Source organism: Gadus chalcogrammus, chromosome 21, assembly GCF_026213295.1.
Source record: "Gadus chalcogrammus isolate NIFS_2021 chromosome 21, NIFS_Gcha_1.0, whole genome shotgun sequence".
NCBI classification, from domain to species: domain Eukaryota; kingdom Metazoa; phylum Chordata; class Actinopteri; order Gadiformes; family Gadidae; genus Gadus; species Gadus chalcogrammus.
Genome location: NC_079432.1, coordinates 14536206 through 14556205, shown reverse-complemented (window position 1 = coordinate 14556205; position 20000 = coordinate 14536206). Strand labels below are relative to the sequence as shown.

The 20000-nt window shown below is 49.2% G+C and overlaps 1 protein-coding gene across 7 annotated transcripts in view; it reads left to right on the top strand.

Annotated features, from left to right (window-relative positions):
• Positions 1-20000, top strand: part of dtnba (dystrobrevin, beta a) — a 30952-nt gene that overhangs the window by 6049 nt on the left and 4903 nt on the right. For 3 of the 7 annotated variants that reach the window (XR_008893609.1, XR_008893610.1, XR_008893608.1), the window contains 18 exons: positions 4352-4446; positions 4707-4787; positions 7611-7824; positions 8147-8232; positions 8813-8967; positions 10129-10231; positions 11065-11231; positions 11636-11760; positions 13366-13437; positions 13691-13768; positions 14770-14857; positions 15074-15153; positions 15500-15613; positions 16378-16474; positions 16935-16955; positions 17279-17435; positions 19489-19546; positions 19996-20000. The exon at positions 19996-20000 is cut by the window's right edge and continues 85 nt beyond it. Coding sequence is in view for 2 of the 7 variants with exons in the window: in XM_056581109.1 (XP_056437084.1) it covers positions 4353-4446; positions 4707-4787; positions 7611-7824; positions 8147-8232; positions 8813-8967; positions 10129-10231; positions 11065-11231; positions 11636-11760; positions 13366-13437; positions 13691-13768; positions 14770-14857; positions 15074-15153; positions 15500-15613; positions 16378-16474; positions 16935-16955; positions 17279-17435; positions 19996-20000 (1737 nt within the window). In the remaining 5 variants the exon portion in view is untranslated. The remainder of the gene's footprint in view (positions 1-4351; positions 4447-4706; positions 4788-7610; positions 7825-8146; positions 8233-8812; positions 8968-10128; positions 10232-11064; positions 11232-11635; positions 11761-13365; positions 13438-13690; positions 13769-14769; positions 14858-15073; positions 15154-15499; positions 15614-16377; positions 16475-16934; positions 16956-17278; positions 17436-19488; positions 19547-19995) is intronic. The other 4 variants (XR_008893611.1, XR_008893612.1, XM_056581109.1 and 1 more) reach the window with 4 other exon arrangements.

Here is a 20000-nt window from a genome sequence, read left to right as displayed (position 1 = left end):
CAGAAGTAATTGAACCCCTGCAGCCAGAAGTGCCTCTTAAAGCGTGTGTGTGCTTGTCTCCCCGCATGCCGTGTGTGGGGCAGCATGCTCTGTTTGCGTGCTCATTTTCCAAAGAGCTTGGCAAACAGTTGAGCTTAATAAAACGCAGTCATGCTACTGGCCTCCATCACTGGCTGCCCTCTCCCTCCCTCCCTCCCTCCCTCCCTCCCTCCCTCCCTGCCTCCCACTCCCTATTTCTGGCCCTTCCGTGCCAGAGCTCTTTAAGGGCAGGGTAGCCAGAGCAGGTCTTTAAAAGCCTGTCTGTAAGTCGCTGTCGGTCTCTTAAAAGGCCAGCGATTGTTTACCGGACACCGGGCTGTTATGGTGTATGAGTAAATACTACTGAATGGTGGGCCACTTTAAGGAACTGTTTGCAGAAAAACAACATCACAGAACATGGAAAGGGGAGTTATGGGGACATTTTTTGAGATCTTGTTTAATGTTTGCCTTCTTGTTGAAAACCTAGTATTTATTAATTATAAACAAGGTGTGAATTCAGTGACCTTTCTTTGCTCTTGTAGCCTCGAGTGTCTCTGAGTTACACCGACACAACCTCCTCAACCCCAGCCACTGCGTGCTTCCTGGTCACCAAGGGATAGTAACATGCCCACCGCTTGGGACGCACATATTTAAAATAGACTGCCAGGCTCACGCACCAAATATCCCTCAGTGTCGAATATGCCGATGGAGACAGACAGACCGACAGACAGACAGACAGACAGGGGGCAACACAGACGGCAAGGCCAGGCTTGACAAAAAAATGCATGAGGTTGTATGAGTCAAGCGCTAAAAGTGTTTCCGAGATCTGCCAGTAACTGATAGGCCTGCGACACGTGCACATGCTTTGTTCGTTTTACCAGTGGCTAAATATTTGAAGAGCGTGGACCAGGAACTGTGAGCTTAGTACAACGAGTCTCATCGGGGGAAAAGTCTTACTCATCCAGATAACTTTCTAGTTCCTTGAGTGAACGCACAGATGGGGGCAGTAGAGAAACACCCAGTAAATAGGATCTTACAAAAAAAGTTGATACAATCTTTGAATACTTTGACCGTCTCCTTCACCCTATGGCTTTCTCAATGGAGATTATAGCGGTAGTGCCTTGCTCAATGGCACCCTGTTAGTAATAATAATAATACATCTAATTTGAACAGCACTTTTCTGAACCGTCCAAGACACGTCTGGCCGCTCAGGCTGGTGTCGTCACGTGTTCATCCACCACTGTGCAGACTTGCCCTGTCAGCTCTTCCGGGAGCAGGGGAGGTTAAGGGGAGGTTCAGGGGAGGTTAAGGGGAGGTTCAGGGGAGGTTAAGGGGAGGTTCAGGGGAGGTTCAGGGGAGGTTCAGGGGAGGTTCAGGGGAGGTTCAGGGGAGGTTCAGGGGAGGTTCAGGGGAGGTTAAGGGGAGGTTCAGGGGAGGTTAAGGGGAGGTTCAGGGGAGGTTCAGGGGAGGTTCAGGGGAGGTTAAGGGGAGGTTAAGGGGAGGTTAAGGGGAGGTTGGGCGGTGCAGGCGGCCTCCGCCCTGAAGGAGGGCAGTCACAGGAGGACGAGGGGGGAGACAAGGAGGAAGTGGCGTGTGTGTGTGTGTGTGTGAGAGAGAGAAAGAGAGAGAGAGAGAGAGAGAGAGAGAGAGAGAGAGAGAGAGAGAGAGAGAGAGAGAGAGAGAGAGAATACGGTACATGGTTGCATCACAGCAAGTGAAGAAATTGGAACCTTTTGTGTGTGTGGGCGGAGCTGTGTGTGTGTGTGTGTGTGTGTGTGTGTGGATGTGTGTGGGTGAGAGAGAGAGAGAGAGAGAGAGAGAGAGAGAGAGAGAGAGAGAGAGAGAATACGGTACATGGTTACATCACAGCAAGTAAAGAAATGGGAAGCTGTGTGTGAGAGAAAGAGGGGGAGAGAGTAGGGTACAGGGATGGGCGGGGGGTGAATGAGATCCATTCAGTGAGAGGACGCTGTAAGCAGAGATCTCCTTGCCCTCTTTTGTCTCTGAGAAGCATGAAGGCTTTGGGGAGACTCAAAATCTCTTCTGGAATGTCTGTGTGTGTGTGTGTGTGTGTGTGTGTGTGTGTGTGTGTGTGTGTGTGTGTGTGTGTGTGTGTGTGTGTGTGTGTGTGTGTGTGTGATTGAGAGTGTGTGAGTGTGAGTGAGAGAGTGTGTGTGTGTGCGTGGGCTAACTTATTTCTTAGAAGAGTGTCCGTGTGTGTGTGAGTTTTTCTGTATGTGTTTATGTGTGTGCGTTTGTGTGTGTGTGTCTTGGGGTTGGGAATGCCACTGAAATGCCTTTATAAAAGGAATGCTAATATTTGCAGGGTGCGGGTGGGTGTGTGGGGTTGGTGGTGGCCGATGGTAACGTATCACCATGGCGACCGATAGAGATCTCCTGCCGGCGGGAGCGCCACCTGAGAGCGGCTGGGCGGGTGACAGCGGTTGTTCCACAGAGTTGTAGCCCGCTTGTTGTCTCTGTTGTCTCTGTTGTCTCTCTCCTTTGTGCTCACTCTTTTCAATCTCCCTCTTTTCTGTCTTTTCTTCTCCAGTTTTGTTGCTATTCAATCATAGAAATCTCTCTCTCTCTCTCTCTCTCTCTCTCTCTCTCTCTCTCTCTCTCTCTCTCTCTCTCTTCTCTTCTCTCTCTCTCTCTCTCTCTCTCTCTCTCTCTCTCTCTCTCTCTCTCTCTCTCTCTCTCTCTCTCTCTCTCTCTCTCTCTCTCTCTCTCTCTCTCTCTCTCTCTCTCTCTCTCTCTCTCTCTCCAGTGGCTTCATTCCTTCCAGTCCCTCTTCCACTCTTCTTCTCTTTTTTTAAATGCCAGACTTCAGATCAGCTTTCCCCAGCTGGTCTCCCTAGTCTGTATGTGTTTACCAAGTAAACAGCTCATCTCCAAGACTCTTGTTCAGGCTGTACTGTACTGTACTGTGTGTGTGTCATCAGTCTGATTAGTATCACAGTCCTTACTAGAACATGCAGTGATATCAAGATACGAGCTGGTAAACAATGTTTAATTTATCCTGGGGGTGTACTAGAACAGCAGCACTTTAATTTAGTCTTTAGAGACAGACCCATACTGGTCTCAAGGGGCCAAAAAATGAACGATATATATATCTCAACCAATATTCAAAATCTGCCGTTGTTCGCAATCTATATTTTGGGCACCCGTAGTATGGGGAGGAGCTACTAGCCATCTGACAGAACATGATGTGAAACGGTTAGTGTTGGGAGTGCATGGATGTGCTCAGTTAAAGCATTTAGAGGTTCAAGGAGCATAAAGCAGCGATCTCCATGTTCTGTGTAAATCTGTGTTTGCTAAATATACCGACTGGAAACATAAGCAGCGTCTCTGACTTAGTTCCACTGTTTCCTACTTGCCTTGGCCTTCTTGCAGTAATCGTTTGGTGTAAAGGTCTGCTGGCGGTCTTAGCTCAGCCAATGCATGTGTATTTATAGGGGGGGGGGGGTCTCCGTTTCAATTCCATGGCACGACCATTGTTGTGAACAGTATTACTGATGCATTATTTAACTTTATTTTTTATACCTGATATATACATTGGAAGTCAAGGCGGGGCCCTATGGTTGTTAAGGCGGCCACCTTAACCATACAGTGCTGGGGGAAACACTGCTACTGAACTCACATTTGTTTGATATATTTTGTGTCACAGCTGCCTCTCGCGCATGACATTTGATTATATTTTATTTCTGTTTCATTTTTACTTTTACATCTTGACTTCCCCCTTCTCTTTTTATCTAAGTCATTATCAAGATCTGTTCAGTGTCTGAGTAGTTCTCCTCCAGTAGTTAATCTGCTGTAGCCATGGTTATGACTCCCATTCCCTTCCTATCTACCAAAACTAAATCCAGTCCATCAAATCCAGTCCATGTCACAGGGCAGACCTTTCTATTGTCGCCCGCATCATGTTTACTAACCTCCCCCCTGATGTTCATCACTTTCCCTCATCTGAATGGTTAATTCAAGGAGGCAAGACCAAACTTGCGGAAAATATCTAACATTATAGCCGCGTCTGGATAAAACTGTAAGAGAGAGAGAGAGAGAGAGAGAGAGAGAGAGAGAGAGAGAGAGAGAGAGAGAGCGAGAGCGAGAGCGAGGGCGAGGGCGAGAGAGAGGGAGAGAGAGAGGGAGAGAGAGAGGGAGAGAGAGAGAGAGAGAGAGAGAGAGAGAGAGAGAGAGCGAGAGCGAGAGAGAGAGAGACATTAAGACCGTGTGCGGTGGTGTCTTGTGTCTGTCTGTTCCTGTGGCTGCTGCTGCTGCTGCTGCTGTCTCCAGTGTGTGGGGACTAAAGTTATGTTTTCTCCCCTGTGGCCCCCAGGATGGTTATGGAGGAGCGGGGGTCTAGAGATAGGGGCGGCGGGGCCCCTGCCACAGCCAACGGCACGGAGAGGAGGCAGATATTCGTGGAGCTAGGTGAGTGGGGGGGGGGGGGGGGTGTTGAACTTTGACCTAAAGCACTGCCTGGATTATTTTAAAAGGCCCCCCAATATGATGCATGATCTGGGGCCTAATTTTTGAGGGCCCCCAGCCAACTATGGGCTGTGTACTTTACCCACTGGTTTATTTTACCACTTTTAATCTCTGCGTCACTCATTCACATACGCTCGTCGCTCACTCATTCACACTCTTTCTCACTCTTCCACTCTTTACGTTATGTTCCCTCTGGGTCTCAGGAGAGCAGAACTTCGACGCCATCCGCCTCTCGGCCTACAGGACAGCCTGCAAGCTGAGATACGTCCAAAAGAAGTGCAACTGTAGGTCCAGAGCGCACACACACACACACACACACACACACACACACACACACACACACACACACACACACACACACACACACACACACACACACATACACAAAAACACACACACACACACACACACACACACACGCACAAAAACACACAGACGCACACACAAACACACACACACACACACACAATAACACACACACAATAACACACACACACGCACACACAAACACACACGCACACACAAACACACATGCACACACACACACACACACACACACACACACAAAAACACACAAACAGACACACGCACACACACACACAGACACACACACACACAGTCACAGACACATAACCTACAACACAATGTGCAAACATAATGGGATTATTATTTGTATATTGTCGATTAGTTTCTCTCTATAGGGGTTTACCGTCTTGCAAAGAGCATCAGTTCCCCCCAGCCAGTTTGTTGTCCTTGTTCTCCTGGGATCGCGAGGGTTCCGGCATGCAGCTCACTCTCCTTTCAGCTCTCTAATGTAACCTTAATGCACCGTTTTGATCTCAGCCTCCATCAGGTTTACCTGGTAGATGTTGTAGACATCGTGAGCTAAGCGTGTGACTTGAACACACTTCCTTGAGAGATTCTGGCTGGATGAGAAGCTATCACTTGTCAGGGTTGAATGTTAAACACAGCACCTCCGGGTGGTTTGGACGACAGCCTAAAACTTATCTTACATCTGTTCCCGGCTGTTAAAGGTTGGGTACGCGATTTGCGAAACGCCAGCAGATTTTGAAAATACACAACTCAAATGGTCCTACCCCCTCTCCTTCAACGCTGACTCTGACTCCACCCATTCCAAGTACCTGGACGCGCAATCATGCACGAGCGCGAACAGAGATGCGCGAGAGCGAGCCAGGCTAGCGTAGGTTTTCGTTTAACAACATGGCACTACATTCAGCTGTAAATTACACCCAGTACCGCGGGAAGTAGGGGTTTTGGGGGTGCTGCAACACCCCCTGTCCGAGGCCCTGTCTTATCACAGAAAAAGATAATTTCTAAAAACTCCAGCCAAAGTGGAGATTTCTGAAAACGCCGGTTATGTGTTGTCGTATCAACGGGGAGAAACGGGATTTTAGGTTCTGAAGCGTCACATTATGCACCAGGAAATGCTTAACGTCATGTGAGCGCCCGCTGTACCGTATTGGTCCGAATATAAACACAAACCCCATTGTAATACGACCTATATTTGGAAAAAAGATTTGAAGACCAGATCTTGATTTCATGAATAAATAAATTGTATTAATTGAAATAATATACGAAAATAAAAAGGCATAGAATAAAACACTGCATTGCCACTAAACAGTAGTGCAAATAGGCCGTACTGATGTGTACACCAAAGACTTCCTGACACTCCTCTGCCCCGCTGTGTTCGCTCTGGCTGTGGTCGCTCCGAACTGTTTCGGCCCGTGGCAAAGCGAGTCGTCCTCGCTGCTGTCCAAGGCATGTTGAGACGCAGCATTTATTTAATGCTCATATGTCCTAGTGCTGAAAAAAGGCTATATGAAAAAGTGTGAGGGTAGCGGTGGTGCGCTAAACTTGTTCTGTGAGCAGCTGGATGTGAACCATGGTGTGAAGGAAGTGAACACAACGATCGATTTTCAACTTTGCGAGCATGCACTGGTGTAATTGAGCTGCGCTGCTATATATCTTTTTTATCAATGTGACGAGTTGCGAGTCTAGTGCAGGCCGGGTTTTTTTTTCCAGCACCCCCTGCTGAGAATACGTTCTCGCGGCTATGGTTGCACCAGATGTTATAAACATTAAACGGTCACATAAATCATTACTATTTTTAGAAAATGTATGTTTGTTTCATATAATTGTATTGGAAGTCCTGGTTTTCACTAGGGTTGCCGCGGTGTGGACATTTTCACACCGAGTAATATACTCGTCTCAACACCGGTATTACCGAGTATAAACGGTATAAATTTTGAAACTAGGTCAACCGCCACACAAGCATCGGTTTTTAGACCCTTCTCGTCCTTCAGTTGCCGCCAACGTTCAAAAGCAGCGCCTAGGATTATTCTTGATTTCAGTTTTTCTCTTTCAGCGTTTTTATTATCAATTACTCTCTGAAAAAGAGTTTTCCTTCTCTTTGCTGGTGGTGGTGGTGGGGATGGTGGCGTCTTGTCTGCCATGGAAATTGTCTTCTACTGCTAGGTCCAAATGTGGATTAACTAGTTCCAGACAGATACCGCAGGATAACAACAAACAGGAGCTTGCTCTGGGTCACGAGCTCTGGGTCACGAGTACTGCACGAAGGGGTCGCGCGCGGGGCGCGGGGGAGGGGGAGTGCAGTACGACCGTTTGATTGACCTACTTACTGTCCAATGCAACGAGGTGGCAATCCAAATGATTGGCTGGAGTTTTTCGAGCCCTGCCCGTTCCACAGATGATTGACAAGTTTAATTTTCATGTCAGTACTTCTGACTCAGTGGCTGTAAGCGGGTTATGATAAGGATTTCAAGTAATTTTGCAAAAATGGCCAAAAAAGCGAATTCCGTACCCAACCTTTAAGATGGTGTAGCAGCCATTTTCCTATTGCACTATAAAGAGCGAATAAAAACGTGTTAACAGGGCCACAGTGTGGTGGATCTAGAACTCATTCCACAAAGTGGCCCAGATCGGATCTAGAATGTTCCACTCGATTCATGCCCTTCACCCTACTCTGAGCCGACAACACGCCTCATTAGCTCTGGCAACACGTCATCCTGCACCTCACCACCATCTCCCACCCCCACGCCCCGCCACTCCCCCGCCCCCTCCCACAGTGCACCTGGTGGACGTGTACCACGTGATCGAGGCGGTGCGGGACGTGGGGCTGAACGCGGTGGAGCTCGCCGCCGGCATCTCCAACACGCGGCTGGAGAACCTGGTGTCGCTGCTCTTCAACCAGCTGGCCAAGAGGCTGCCCACCACCCACACTGTGGACCCCCGCCACAGCACCGCCCTGCTGGTCGACTTCCTGCTGGCCGCCGTCGACAGGTTGGGGGGGGGGGGGGGGGGGGGGGTCATATTTAAATGGTCACTTTAGTGCGACCGTCTAAACCACGGTACACACTCACACTGTGTGAGAGTTTACAGTGTGTGCCCTGAGATGTCACATGATGTGTATTTTTTGCAAATATGTGTGCATGTGAATTTGTGGGTTTGTGTTTCCTAATGTGTGTGTGTGTGTGTGTGTGTGTGTGTGTGTGTGTGTGTGTGTGTGTGTGTGTGTGTGTGTGTGTGTGTGTGTGTGTGTGTGTGTGTGTGTGTGTGTGTGTGCGTGCGTGCGTGCGTGCGTGTGTGTGTGTGTGTGCTCCAGTGAGGCCGGTGGGCGGCTCACCGTGCTCTCAGTCAAGGCCATGCTGGCCATGCTGTGTGGAGGGAAGCTCCTGGACAAGCTGCGCTGTGAGTCTGAGGCCAAACATTAGGCTTTATTGTTGCGCCACTTCAAGTGTTGAGCAAATATTATTGTTTGGTGTGAGTTCAAATCGTTGAAAACAATTATTTTGCGCTGGAGAGACCTGTACGTCAATTGTTTGTTGTTATTATATTTCTGGACTGATTGTGCATTTTCTTCCGTGTTGGCTTCAAAGACCTTCTCCGTAATTGACTTAAATCAGGCCTTTGTTTGTACATCACTACAAGTCAATAACCCACATACGTCGACAACAACTTCATTGGCTTGATTACAGTCAGGTCATTGACTTTACAGCACTGCCACCTAGTGGAGGAGATATGTAATTGCTATATTTGGAGGTCAAAGTCTCTTCATTGCTGATTTTACTCTGGATGTGTGTGTGTGTGTGTGTGTGTGTGTGTGTGTGTGTGTGTGTGTGTGTGTGTGTGTGTGTGTGTGTGTGTGTGTGTGTGTGTGTGTGTGTGTGTGTGTGTGTGTGTGTGTGTGTGTGTGTGTGTGATTGTGTGCGTGTGTGTGTGTGTTCGTGCGTATGTGTATGTGTGTGCTTGTGTGCATGTGTGCGTGCAGATGTGTTCTCCCTGGTGTCGGACTCCAACGGCGTGCTGACTCCGTCCAAGTTCGAGTCCTTCCTGCGGGAGGCCCTGAAGCTGCCCACCGCCGTGCACGAGGGGCCCTCCTTCGGCTACACACACAGCGCGGCCCGCTCCTGCTTCCCACAACACGTAGGGGCACGCACACACACACACACACACACACACACACACACACACACACAAACACACAAACACACAAACACACAAACAAACACACAAACACACACAGCACGTATGGGCACCCACACGCACACACACACACAAACACACAAACACACAAACAAACAAACCATCACACACAGCACGTATGGGCACGCACACACACACACACACCCACACAAACAAACACACACACACACACGCACTCAACGTTCTGAGTTGCAAATGCACATACATCATTGCATGCCTACACACACACAATGCCCATGCGCCACTAACACAACCACTTAGATACACACACACACAGACAAAGATACACACACACACACACACACACACACACACACACACACACACACACACACACACACACAAACAAACACACAAACACACACAGCACGTATGGGCACGCACACACACACAAACAAACACACACACACACACTCACATGCACTCACACACAGACACACACACACAACTTTCTGAGTTGCAAAAACACATTCATCATTAATAATAATAATGGATTGAATTTATATAGCGCTTTTCTAGACACTCAAAGACGCTTGAAGGGGGGACCTCACACAGTGAAGGGGGGACCTCACTCACCACCACCAGGAGGTGTATGACATCATTGCACACGCACACACACACACACACAATGCCTAAGCACAAGCTCAACCACATAGATACACGCACAGAGACACACTGGTGTACCTAAACAACACGGTTCTGTCAGCTTGAATGGGGTATAGCACAGCTGAGGGTGTCACGTTACCCATCACTGACGCAAAAACACACGCTACGAACAGAGTAGTATTGATGTTGTCCTCTCTGTCTGTCTGTCTGTCTGTCTGTCTGTCTGTCTGTCTGTCTGTCTGTCTGTCTGTCTGTCTGTCTGTCTGTCTGTCTGTCTGTCTGTCTGTCTGTCTGTCTGTCTGTCTGTCTGTCCGTCCGTCCGTCCGTCCGTCCGTCCGTCCGTCCGTCCGTCCGTCCGTCCGTCCGTCCGTCCGTCCGTCCGTCCGTCCGTCCGTCCGTCCGTCCGTCCGTCCGTCCGTCCGTCTGTCTGTCTGTCTGTCTGTCTGTCTGTCTGTCTGTCTGTCTGTCCGTCTGTCCGTCTGTCTGTCTGTGCAGAAGAGAGTGACCCTGAACATGTTCCTGGACATCGTGGCCGACCCCCCTCCCCAGTGCCTCCTGTGGGTGCCTCTGATGCACAGGCTGGCCGACGTGGAGCATGGTGAGCCCTTAACGTCTCTCTCTCTCTCTCTCTCTCTCTCTCTCTCTCTCTCTCTCTCTCTCTCTCTGAGAAAGGCCGGAGAGCTGAGGGTTCATATTAATATTCCTCTTTTCATTGTAACCTTTGTGATCAGCCTTATTCTACTCTTTATTTAACTTATATTGGGTACGACCTATTTCCCTTATGCTCCCTTCATACATTTTATTGACTACTGTTCTGATATTTTGGGGGGAAATACCTGGCTTGTGTAATATAATGGATAAAGGTTCAAATATATATCCTGGATATCATTTGTATTATATTTCTTATTTTGAAGGTCTCATAAACACAAAACCACCCACACACACCCACACACATGCACACTCACTCACACACACACACACACACACACACACACACACACACACACACACACACACACACACACACACACACACACACACACACACCCACACACATGCACACTCAATCACACACACACACACACACACACACACACACACACACACACACACACACACACACACACACACACACACACACACACACACACACACACACACACTTACATCCAGCACCACACACATACACCCACACGCTTACACACACACATCCACCCACCCACCCGCCAACACACTTACACACACTTACACACACACACACACACACACACACACACACACACACACACACACACACACACACACACACACACACACACACACACACACACACACACACACACACACACACACACACACACACACTCCCACCAACACACACCGGGTTTGGAGACAGACCGGCGGTCTCATTTCTTCCCCCCCGTTCTTCAGTGTACCACCCGGTGACGTGCTCCTTCTGCCGTAGCCACGGCATCACCGGCTTCCGCTACCGCTGCCTCCGTTGCCGTGGTTACCAGCTCTGCCAGGACTGCTTCTGGCAAGGCAACGCCAGCGGTTCCCACAGCAACCAGCATCAGATGAAGGAGCACACATCCTGGGTGAGTGTGTGTGCGTACGTGTTTGTGTGTGTGTGTGTGTGTGTATGTGTGTGTGTGTGTGTGTGTGTGTACGATATTTCAATTGGATACATTTGTAAACAAAAGCATTTCCTCTGTGAGCTTTTACCTGTGTTTTTCAATATCCAATCAATAGAGGCAGTCGAAGTAGCTTGAAGCACAAACCATTATCAGGTTAAAAACAATAAAGTGAGGCCATTTTGAAGCCATCCACATGAACATGTATTTGTGTGTGTGTGTGTGTGTTTGTGTGTGTGTGTGTGTGTGTGTGTGTGTGTGTGTGTGTGTGTGTGTGTGTGTGTGTGTGTGTGTGTGTGTGTGTGTGTGTGTGTGTGTGTGTGTGTGTGGGTGTGTGTGTGTGTGTGTGGGTGTGTGTGTGTGTGCAGAAGTCCTCAGCATCAAAGCTGGGCCGCGCGCTCAGCCGGACCCTGGGCTGTGTGTCCTCCAGAGAGCCCCCCCGGCCCACCTACCCCGAGGAGCCCGAGAGGACCCTCAACATGGCCAACATCGTGTAAGAGCCTCACACACACACGCATGCAGGCACAAACGTACACACACACACACACGCACGAACAGACACACACACACACACACACAAACACACGCACGCACGCATGAACAGACACACAGACACACACACATACTCATACTCACACACTCACACAGACACTCACACAGACACTCACACACACACACACACACACACACACGGTCGACCTCTGCTTCCCCACCCATCCCAATAGGGCACAGAGCTTGTGCGGAGGAATCAGTAATCTGCTTGTTGTCCCTGAAGACAGTCCAGCGGTCCTCAAAGTGGTCTTTATTTATATAAGGTGACATGTGTAAACAGGAAGCTGGCAGCACCGGAGTACAGTCAGGAAATTAGATGAGCTCTCATCCTGGGAAATCGACAATTCTTTTGCTTCTGCCATGATAAAATGGCTGAATAGAGTTAGAAAGTAACACTGTAGTACAAAGCACGCAGCCGTGTCGGTGCAGGCGCAAAATGTTTGAATGTTCGTATACATAGCTGGTGAAAAAATAACGTCCTGCTCCATTCGCACCTTTTCTTTGATTAAAGTAATTCATTTGGTTTGCGCTCTGTAAATATGGCCTCAGTTTGCTTTGGGCATGAACACAGCATCACGTGAAGGCTTTTAATTCATATTTGAATATGTCACTATCATTCAATATCTTTGTATATATATCAATGTAATAGCATCTAATGAAATATACTTGTATTATAAATGTCTATTCAACCCAATTGCCTTATCTTATACTTCTTCTTAGTGGAACATTTTACAAGAAAATGTTAACTAATGTTTGATTCAAATGGGTCATTTTGAATCCGAGTCACGGGGTACGAGGGGTAGGAGAGAGGTAGGGAAGGGTGGTAGCCAACCGTAATCGGTCTGCCCAAACCCCGCCCCCTTGTGGGCGGGGCTACATGAACACAGAGGGATGCTGCACGCCGCTGTAGTTCACAGACGTGAGCAGTGCCTCTTACCGCCCGACGTGAGTAACCATTTAAACTGGTGCAGCACCGCTTCATGGCTTATTTACCTTTTGGGCTGAATAAACACCAAGTGCCTTTATTTTTCTACTTTCATAACTCTCTTTTCTTTTCAGAAATGTTTTTCTCTCTCTCTCTCTCTCTCTCTCTCTCTCTCTCTCTCTCTCTCTCTCTCTCTCTCTCTCTCTCTCTCGCTCTCTCTCTCTCTCTCTCTCTCTCTCTCTCTCTCTCTCTCTCTCGCTCTGATCTTTGTTCTGTGTCTGTGTTTGTACAGGCTGGTTCGACTCACTGTTGCGTGAATGCACTCAAAAGCGTGTATGTGTGTATTGGTGTGTGTCGGTGTGTGTCGGTGTGTGTGTGTCGGTGTGTGTGTATGAGTGTGTGTGTATAATTGTATTTGTTTTTCATCAGGGAGGCTTATCAGTGCATTTATGGCCTATTTGTATTTGCTCAAGTTGATTATATCACTCAGTTATATTTATTCGTGTGTGTGTGTGTGTGTGTGTGTGTGTGTGTGTGTGTGTGTGTGTGTGTGTGTGTGTGTGTGTGTGTGTGTGTGTGTGTGTGTGTGTGTGTGTGTGTGTGTGTGTGTGTGTGTTGCAGCCCTGCTCGCCCGGCGGTGAACCCTAGCGAGGCCATGTTGGTGTCCACAGCCGCCCCAAGCTCTCCTAAAAGGTACAGACATGAACGGCCCTTTGTTCCATTAACACTTTCCATGGAAGAAAACTGTGTCACAACCACCCGACCGCTAGTCCTTCATGGAGGACCCACAGTGGTGTTTTTATGTATTGACGATGCTCAGTAGAGGCTTGTCTGATAAACCCTGCTCCCATCTGTCTCTCCTTTCCGTCTGTCTTGCCCGTCTTGTCCGTCTATCTGTCTGTCTTATCTCTCCGTCTATCCGTCTCTCTTGTGTGTTTTCACTCAGCTTGCCCGCCGCTCGCCGCATGAACGAGGAGCACGCTCTGATCGCAGCCTACGTCAACCGCCTGCAGACCAGCCCCCCGTGAGTAGTGGGGTGGCCGGGACTGAGTGGTGGGGTCTCTGGGTGTGTGGGTTTGAGAGTTTTTTTCGGATGGGGTGTGTTTAAGTGGTGGTGTTTGTGTGGATGTGTTTGAGTGGTGGTGTGGGTGTGTTTGAGGGGTGGTGTGGGTGTGTTTGAGGGGTGGTGTGGGTGTGTTTGAGGGGTGGTGTGTGAATGTGTTTGAGGGGTGGTGTGTGAATGTGTTTGAGGGGTGGTGTGGGTGTGTTTGAGGGGTGGTGTGGGTGTGTTTGAGGGGTGGTGTGTGAATGTGTTTGAGGGGTGGTGTGTGAATGTGTTTGAGGGGTGGTGTGGGTGTGTTTGAGGGGTGGTGTGGGTGTGTTTGAGGGGTGGTGTGTGGATGTGTTTGAGGGGTGGTGTGTGAATGTGTTTGAGGGGTGGTGTGGGTGGTGTGGGTGTGTTTGAGGGGTGGTGTGTGAATGTGTTTGAGGGGTGGTGCGGGTGTGTTTGAGGGGTGGTGTGTGAATGTGTTTGAGGGGTGGTGTGGGTGTGTTTGAGGGGTGGTTTGGCTGGGGTGCAGGGCCAAATAGGATTGGCATTGGAAGTCTGTGGCATAATGTGGAATTGTACTGACATTTTCTATATCAAAGGTAAAGTTCAGAACATTGAACGAAAGCTTTAATGCTTACCTTAGATAAGTATTAAATATTAGTTATAGGTGATATGTTCAAATAAAGATTTTGATTGATCTGCCAACAAGACAGAGCAGGCCAGAATGAAAGCCTGTGAATGAAAAAAAAGTGTAGGCATAAGAGGATAAGGTGGAATGATAATGATGAACGCGAACACGCTCACAGTACATCCAACATCTATTTGACTTTGTCTGTTTAGTGTTGGTTCTTTCTCTAAACGATTATTTATTCCTATGTGATTGTTTTTCCTATTGTTTTTTCTATTGATTGCACTATATTCTTGAGTTCGACCCACCACACGTGTTGAGCGCTGTATGTGTGCTGTGCCCTCAGGGCCCTGGACAGTCCCAGCCGGCAGGACGAGGAGCACAAGCTCATCGCCCGCTATGCCACGCGCCTGGCCGAGACGGACCACCCCGGGGTAGGGCACCGCGGGGCAGGGAGTACAGAGTCACCGGGATCACAGATCAGTGCTTTCAGTAACCATTAACCCCTGTTGTTTTGTGTTTTGGTGTGTGCGTGTGTGTGTGTGTGTGCGTGTGTGCGTGTGGGTGTGTGTGTGTGTGTGTGTGTGTGTGTGTGTGTGTGTGTGTGTGTATGTGTGTGTGTGTGTGTGTGTGTGTGTGGGTTCATCCAGGCCATACCCAACAGGAGTATCAACTTTGATGTGAACAAACAGCAGAGGGAGCTAATCGCCCAGCTGGAAAGAAAGAACCGGTAACAAGGCCTTTGTGTGTGTGTGTGTGTGTGTGTGTGTGTGTGTGTGTGTGTGTGTGTGTGTGTGTGTGTGTGTGTGTGTGTGTGTGTGTGTGTGTGTGTGTGTGTGTGTGTGTGTGTGTGTGTGTGTGTGTGTGTGTGTGTGTGTGTGTGTGTGTGTGTGTGTGTGTGTGTGTGTGCTCGTGCGCCTGTGCATGTGCCTCTTCTTCTGTGTGTGTGTGCGAGCTGCACTCACTTGGACCCAGGACAAACAGCGTCCCAATAAGGAGTGCTCTCCTTGTGTACAGTGTGGCCGCTGTGTTTGTGTTGGTTTGTCTTCCCCTGACTTCCTGCTTCCGCCCTCCAGGGAGATCCTGGAGGAGATCCAGCGGCTGCGCACGGAGCACGACGCGGCGTGCGCGCCCAGCCCCGACAAGGGCTGCACCAACCCCGCACTGCTGGCCGAGCTCCGGCTGCTCAGGTAAAGCCCCCCCCCCCCCCCCCCCCTACCCCCAGACACCAACACACACTCAGTCATACACACCCCGACGCTCCCAAACACACTCACAGAGACATACCTACGCCACACACACACTCACAGACACATACCTACGCTCTCACACACACTCACATACACACACCGTCACCCATTCGTGTGCTGCTGGTGGCTTCACTGCAACCTTTGGACTAATCCTTAAACTATGCTATAGTAAATATAGACGGCCCTTAGTACCACACTAATGCTACACTACTGGAATGGATAGTTTTAGAGCTATGCTAGTGCCAGGGAGACGCCATTCAACACAACCTTCTGCAGTGCACACATAAAGTGTTATTTTTTAAATCCACCTGCGCATAACCACCTATGTGTCCTGTGTGTGTGTGTCTGTGTGTGTGTGTGTCTGTGTGTGTGTGTGTGTGTGTGTGTGTGTGTGTGTGTGTGTGTGCGTGTGTGAGTCTGTGTGCGTGTTGATGTGTGTGTTTCTGTCTATGTGTTTCTATGTGTGTGTTTCTGTGTGTGTGTGTGTGTGTGTGTGGGTATGTGTGTGTGTTGTGTTGTGTGTGTGTATGTGTGTGTTTGTGTGTGTCTGTGTGTGTGTGTGTGTGTGTGTGTGTGTGTGTGTGTGTGAGTGTGTTGTGTGTTGTGTGTTTTTGTGTGTCTGTGTGTGTTGTGTTGTGTGTGTGTGTTTGTTGTGTTGTGTATGTGTGTGTGTCGGTGTGTGTGTGTGTGTGTTTGTGTTACAGGCAGAGGAAGGATGAGCTGGAGCAGAGAATGTCTTCCCTGCAGGAGAGCAGGAGGGAGCTGATGGTACAGCTAGAGGGACTGATGAAGCTCCTCAAGGTGACACTAACACACATACGCACACACACACACACACACACACACACATCCACATAGGACACATACAAAATACATGTCAAAATCGACAGGACAGGTTATGAAGGTACATCGTGTTGCAGCACACATCAATGAAAGCTGTAAAATGCTTCACCGTCACCTTGGAAAAATGTTTCGCACTCTAGTTCCCTCCTTCTCTTTCTTCCTTCTCTTTATTTCTTTGACATATCACTCTTTTTCCACTGCTTCCTCCTCCCAGAAGCCCTTGCGGCGAGAGGTGTTGTTTTGTATCTGCTGTCTGCTTCCTATTTAACCTTGCTTTGAATCTGACGTCCACTTTTCCTTTCCTCGTATTTTCGTGTCCCTGTCTTCTCCCCTCCTCTCCTCCTCTCCTCCTCTCCTCCTCCTCCTCCTCCTCCTCCTCCTCTTACTCCTTCCTTTCTTGTCTGCTGTGGGTCTCAAGGACGAGGAGCAGAGACAGGCAGTAAGTTGGCTTCCACAATTCCTGTTTGTGTAGTAAATATACCCTATATCTTCTATGCAAACACACACAGTTGGTTTGTGTGTGTGTTCTGTGTCCTCTTACGTATTAACTAAATACCTCCCTGACCAACACTGCCCCCCTTCTGTTACATTATCTATAGAAGATGCAAGCACATTGTTCAACCTTTTGTTCCCACAAGTTCACAAGCTCAAATACGACGTAGGAAGAGCCTGCTGCTCTCACCACAGACCGAGTCTCTTACAGCAGAGGAACCTAAAGTTATTGCTAGCCTGCTAATACATCTGTTTCTCCTTCTCCTCCAGGCACAGGCAGCTGGCTCCTCCCAGCCCTCTCCCTCTCGGCCAATCCCAGTGGCCACCCGCTCGCCGGGCCCCTCCCCTCCCCTGACGCACCCCCACCACGCCCCTCAGGACTCCCTCGCCGGCGTGGGGGGGGATGTGCGCGACGCCTTCGCCCACGGTGAGAGCAGAGAGCGGGGAAGCACCGTGTGACTCAAACACAGACCTCCTTTGCTTTAACCGCGGGGGCTTTGACACGCGTGTTGATGCTCTTACTGCACATCTCCACCGCACACGCGTTCTACTGCAGGGGTTCAGACCCGACACGCTCGCCTGGTCAGAGTAGCGGACGCTCCACTGGGGGTTTCTCTAGACGTTGGAGGTGGAACAGTAGCAGTTTTCCATACTCGTCCCTGGAAGGCGAAATGCTCCTCAGTTTCATGCCTGCTGTGAGATCTGACCCCATGTTGCGGGTGTGTAGTGGGGCAGTGGTTGGCACTTGCATCCAATTCATTGGTTGAGGAAATCCTTAGGTTATTTCCTATTAGCCTTTGTGAACATGCCCCTTCTCACCACAGCATTGGCCAAACAGAGACTAGGATAAAGGGGCCAGCTGCAGCCTTGATCTTTCAAACGTTACCTATCCTTGTGTTACTGACACCTGTGGCTTTCTCTCTGGTCGGGCTTAGTCCGGATGCTCTCCATTTTCATTCTCACCCTCTTACGCTTTAAGTCGGTCTTCCTCAAAGAATTGCCGAGCCAGCTCCCAGTCTTCCTGTGTGTCCTGCTCTCCCTTCTTCGGCCCGCTAATGCTTTCATTTTATATCTGGAGGAGTTTATTTCGTCTCGGCGAGATGGGTCATCGATCTCGATAAAAAGGATGTCATCGATCTCCTCTCTTTTCTGCCAGACAGCATCTCTGCGAGTCTAGTGTGCCTCTTTTCAGAGAGCTGCTGTCCTCCTTCCAGGGCAGCGCGGCATCAATCAATTGTTTTTCTTGCTCACCGGCCAAATCCCTGCTCTCTGTTCCTTAAATATCCCCCAATCTCAGAGGCAGGCGCTTCTTCTCTCCAGACAGCGTCTCAAGGAGATCCTGGTCGTGATAGAACACGAGGACAAAGCACATGGAAATGTGCAGAATCATGCACAGAATTGGACATAGAAAATGTATCCTACAGTCTGCTCTTGTTCCCACGCATCTCCTTATACCATCCAATTCTCTCTGGAAGCCAGAAGCACTGATAGCCTACTTGTCGTTTCAGTACAGGTGTGATGAGGGCATTACCTGCCAATAAACATTCCCTGATTGGATCGTGCTCACATCGTCCTAGATACAATCCAATATTTCAGAGTGCAATACGATGTTAGAGTTCTAGTGTGGACACCATGTGGACAGATAACTAGCTACCAGATGCAAACTACACTCTGAATCAATGAAAATGAAATACAGATACCGAAACACACAAAGTCATCCATAGAGTAGAGGGCATAGTTCCGCACCAAAGTATAGTTTCATATTTTACTTGACATTCCTGCAGCTTTCCAACCGAAGCAAACTCTTCTTTGAGTCGCTTATTCTGAATGACACGAGTGCGAAACAAAACATATTTTGCGCCACCAAACCATGAGACGCGGGCCAATGTATTATTTCAGAATATATAATTAAGACACCAGTATTTATTATTCAGCTCATGTCTGACAATGCATCCAAAAAAGGGTGTCCCCGTGTGTTGAGTCTGTGAAGTATGACGAAGGTGAGAGAGTGAAGACCCTAGTGAAGTCTGACAGCAGAACAGCTCAAATCTGGGCCGACCGGGCGTTTCACTTTCTTTCGCTGCATATTTGTTTCGGCCAATCATGTGGCTACAGGGGAGGATCCTTAAGCAGGCCATTGGTTAACACAAACAAATGTCTGTAAAGGCTTCAAATCCACACCGTGTCGACTGGCCCCTGTAGATGCACACTAATTAAACTCCCCTACTGAAGGCTCATCCACTTGCGCTAACGATTCCCTTCAGTATAAATCTCCACAAAAACCAAACAGGAAACACGGTAGAACCCCGCCCCTTTCAGAGACCAGTTTCTGCCGACCCCCCCCGCCCCCCCCCATGCGCTGCTATAATAGTCGGCCTGCTGGCCCCCAGACCACACGTGTGAACTGCATGTCTTGATGAATGACTCAAGTGACACTGCAATGTGCGGGGCTGCCTATTCATTGTGTCTCCTCGACTCAGGCCCACAGTACGCTGGGATAGGCTCCAGCCCCACGCAACCCTGGCCAGGAATGAGCTGGTAAAGACCCTGCATGGATGGATGGGTGGATGGATGGGCGAGTTAGTGAGGACTAGAAGGAGGCAGTCGCTCAGGAGGGAGAGCGGGTTGGCTGGTAACTGCAAGGTGGCTAGTTCGACCCCCGGCTCCTCCTAGCTGATTGTCAAGGTGTCCCTGAGCAAGGCACCTCACCCTAACTGCTCCCAACGAGCTGGCTGTCGCCTCGCATGGTTGACTCCGCCGTTGGTGTGTGAATGTGGGCCTGAACGGGTGAATATTGTAAAGCGCCTTGGATAAAAGCGTTATATAAATGCAGTCCTTTTACCATTTGAGACGAGCACAGGAGAAAGACTGAGTCTGATACAGTCTAGACAGGACTTGTGGCAGGTGGATGATGTATGAGTCATCCTCCCCTCCATGTGTTGCTCTTCTGGTTCCCCGATGTGCTGATTACGTTTTGCTCGTTTCAGGACCC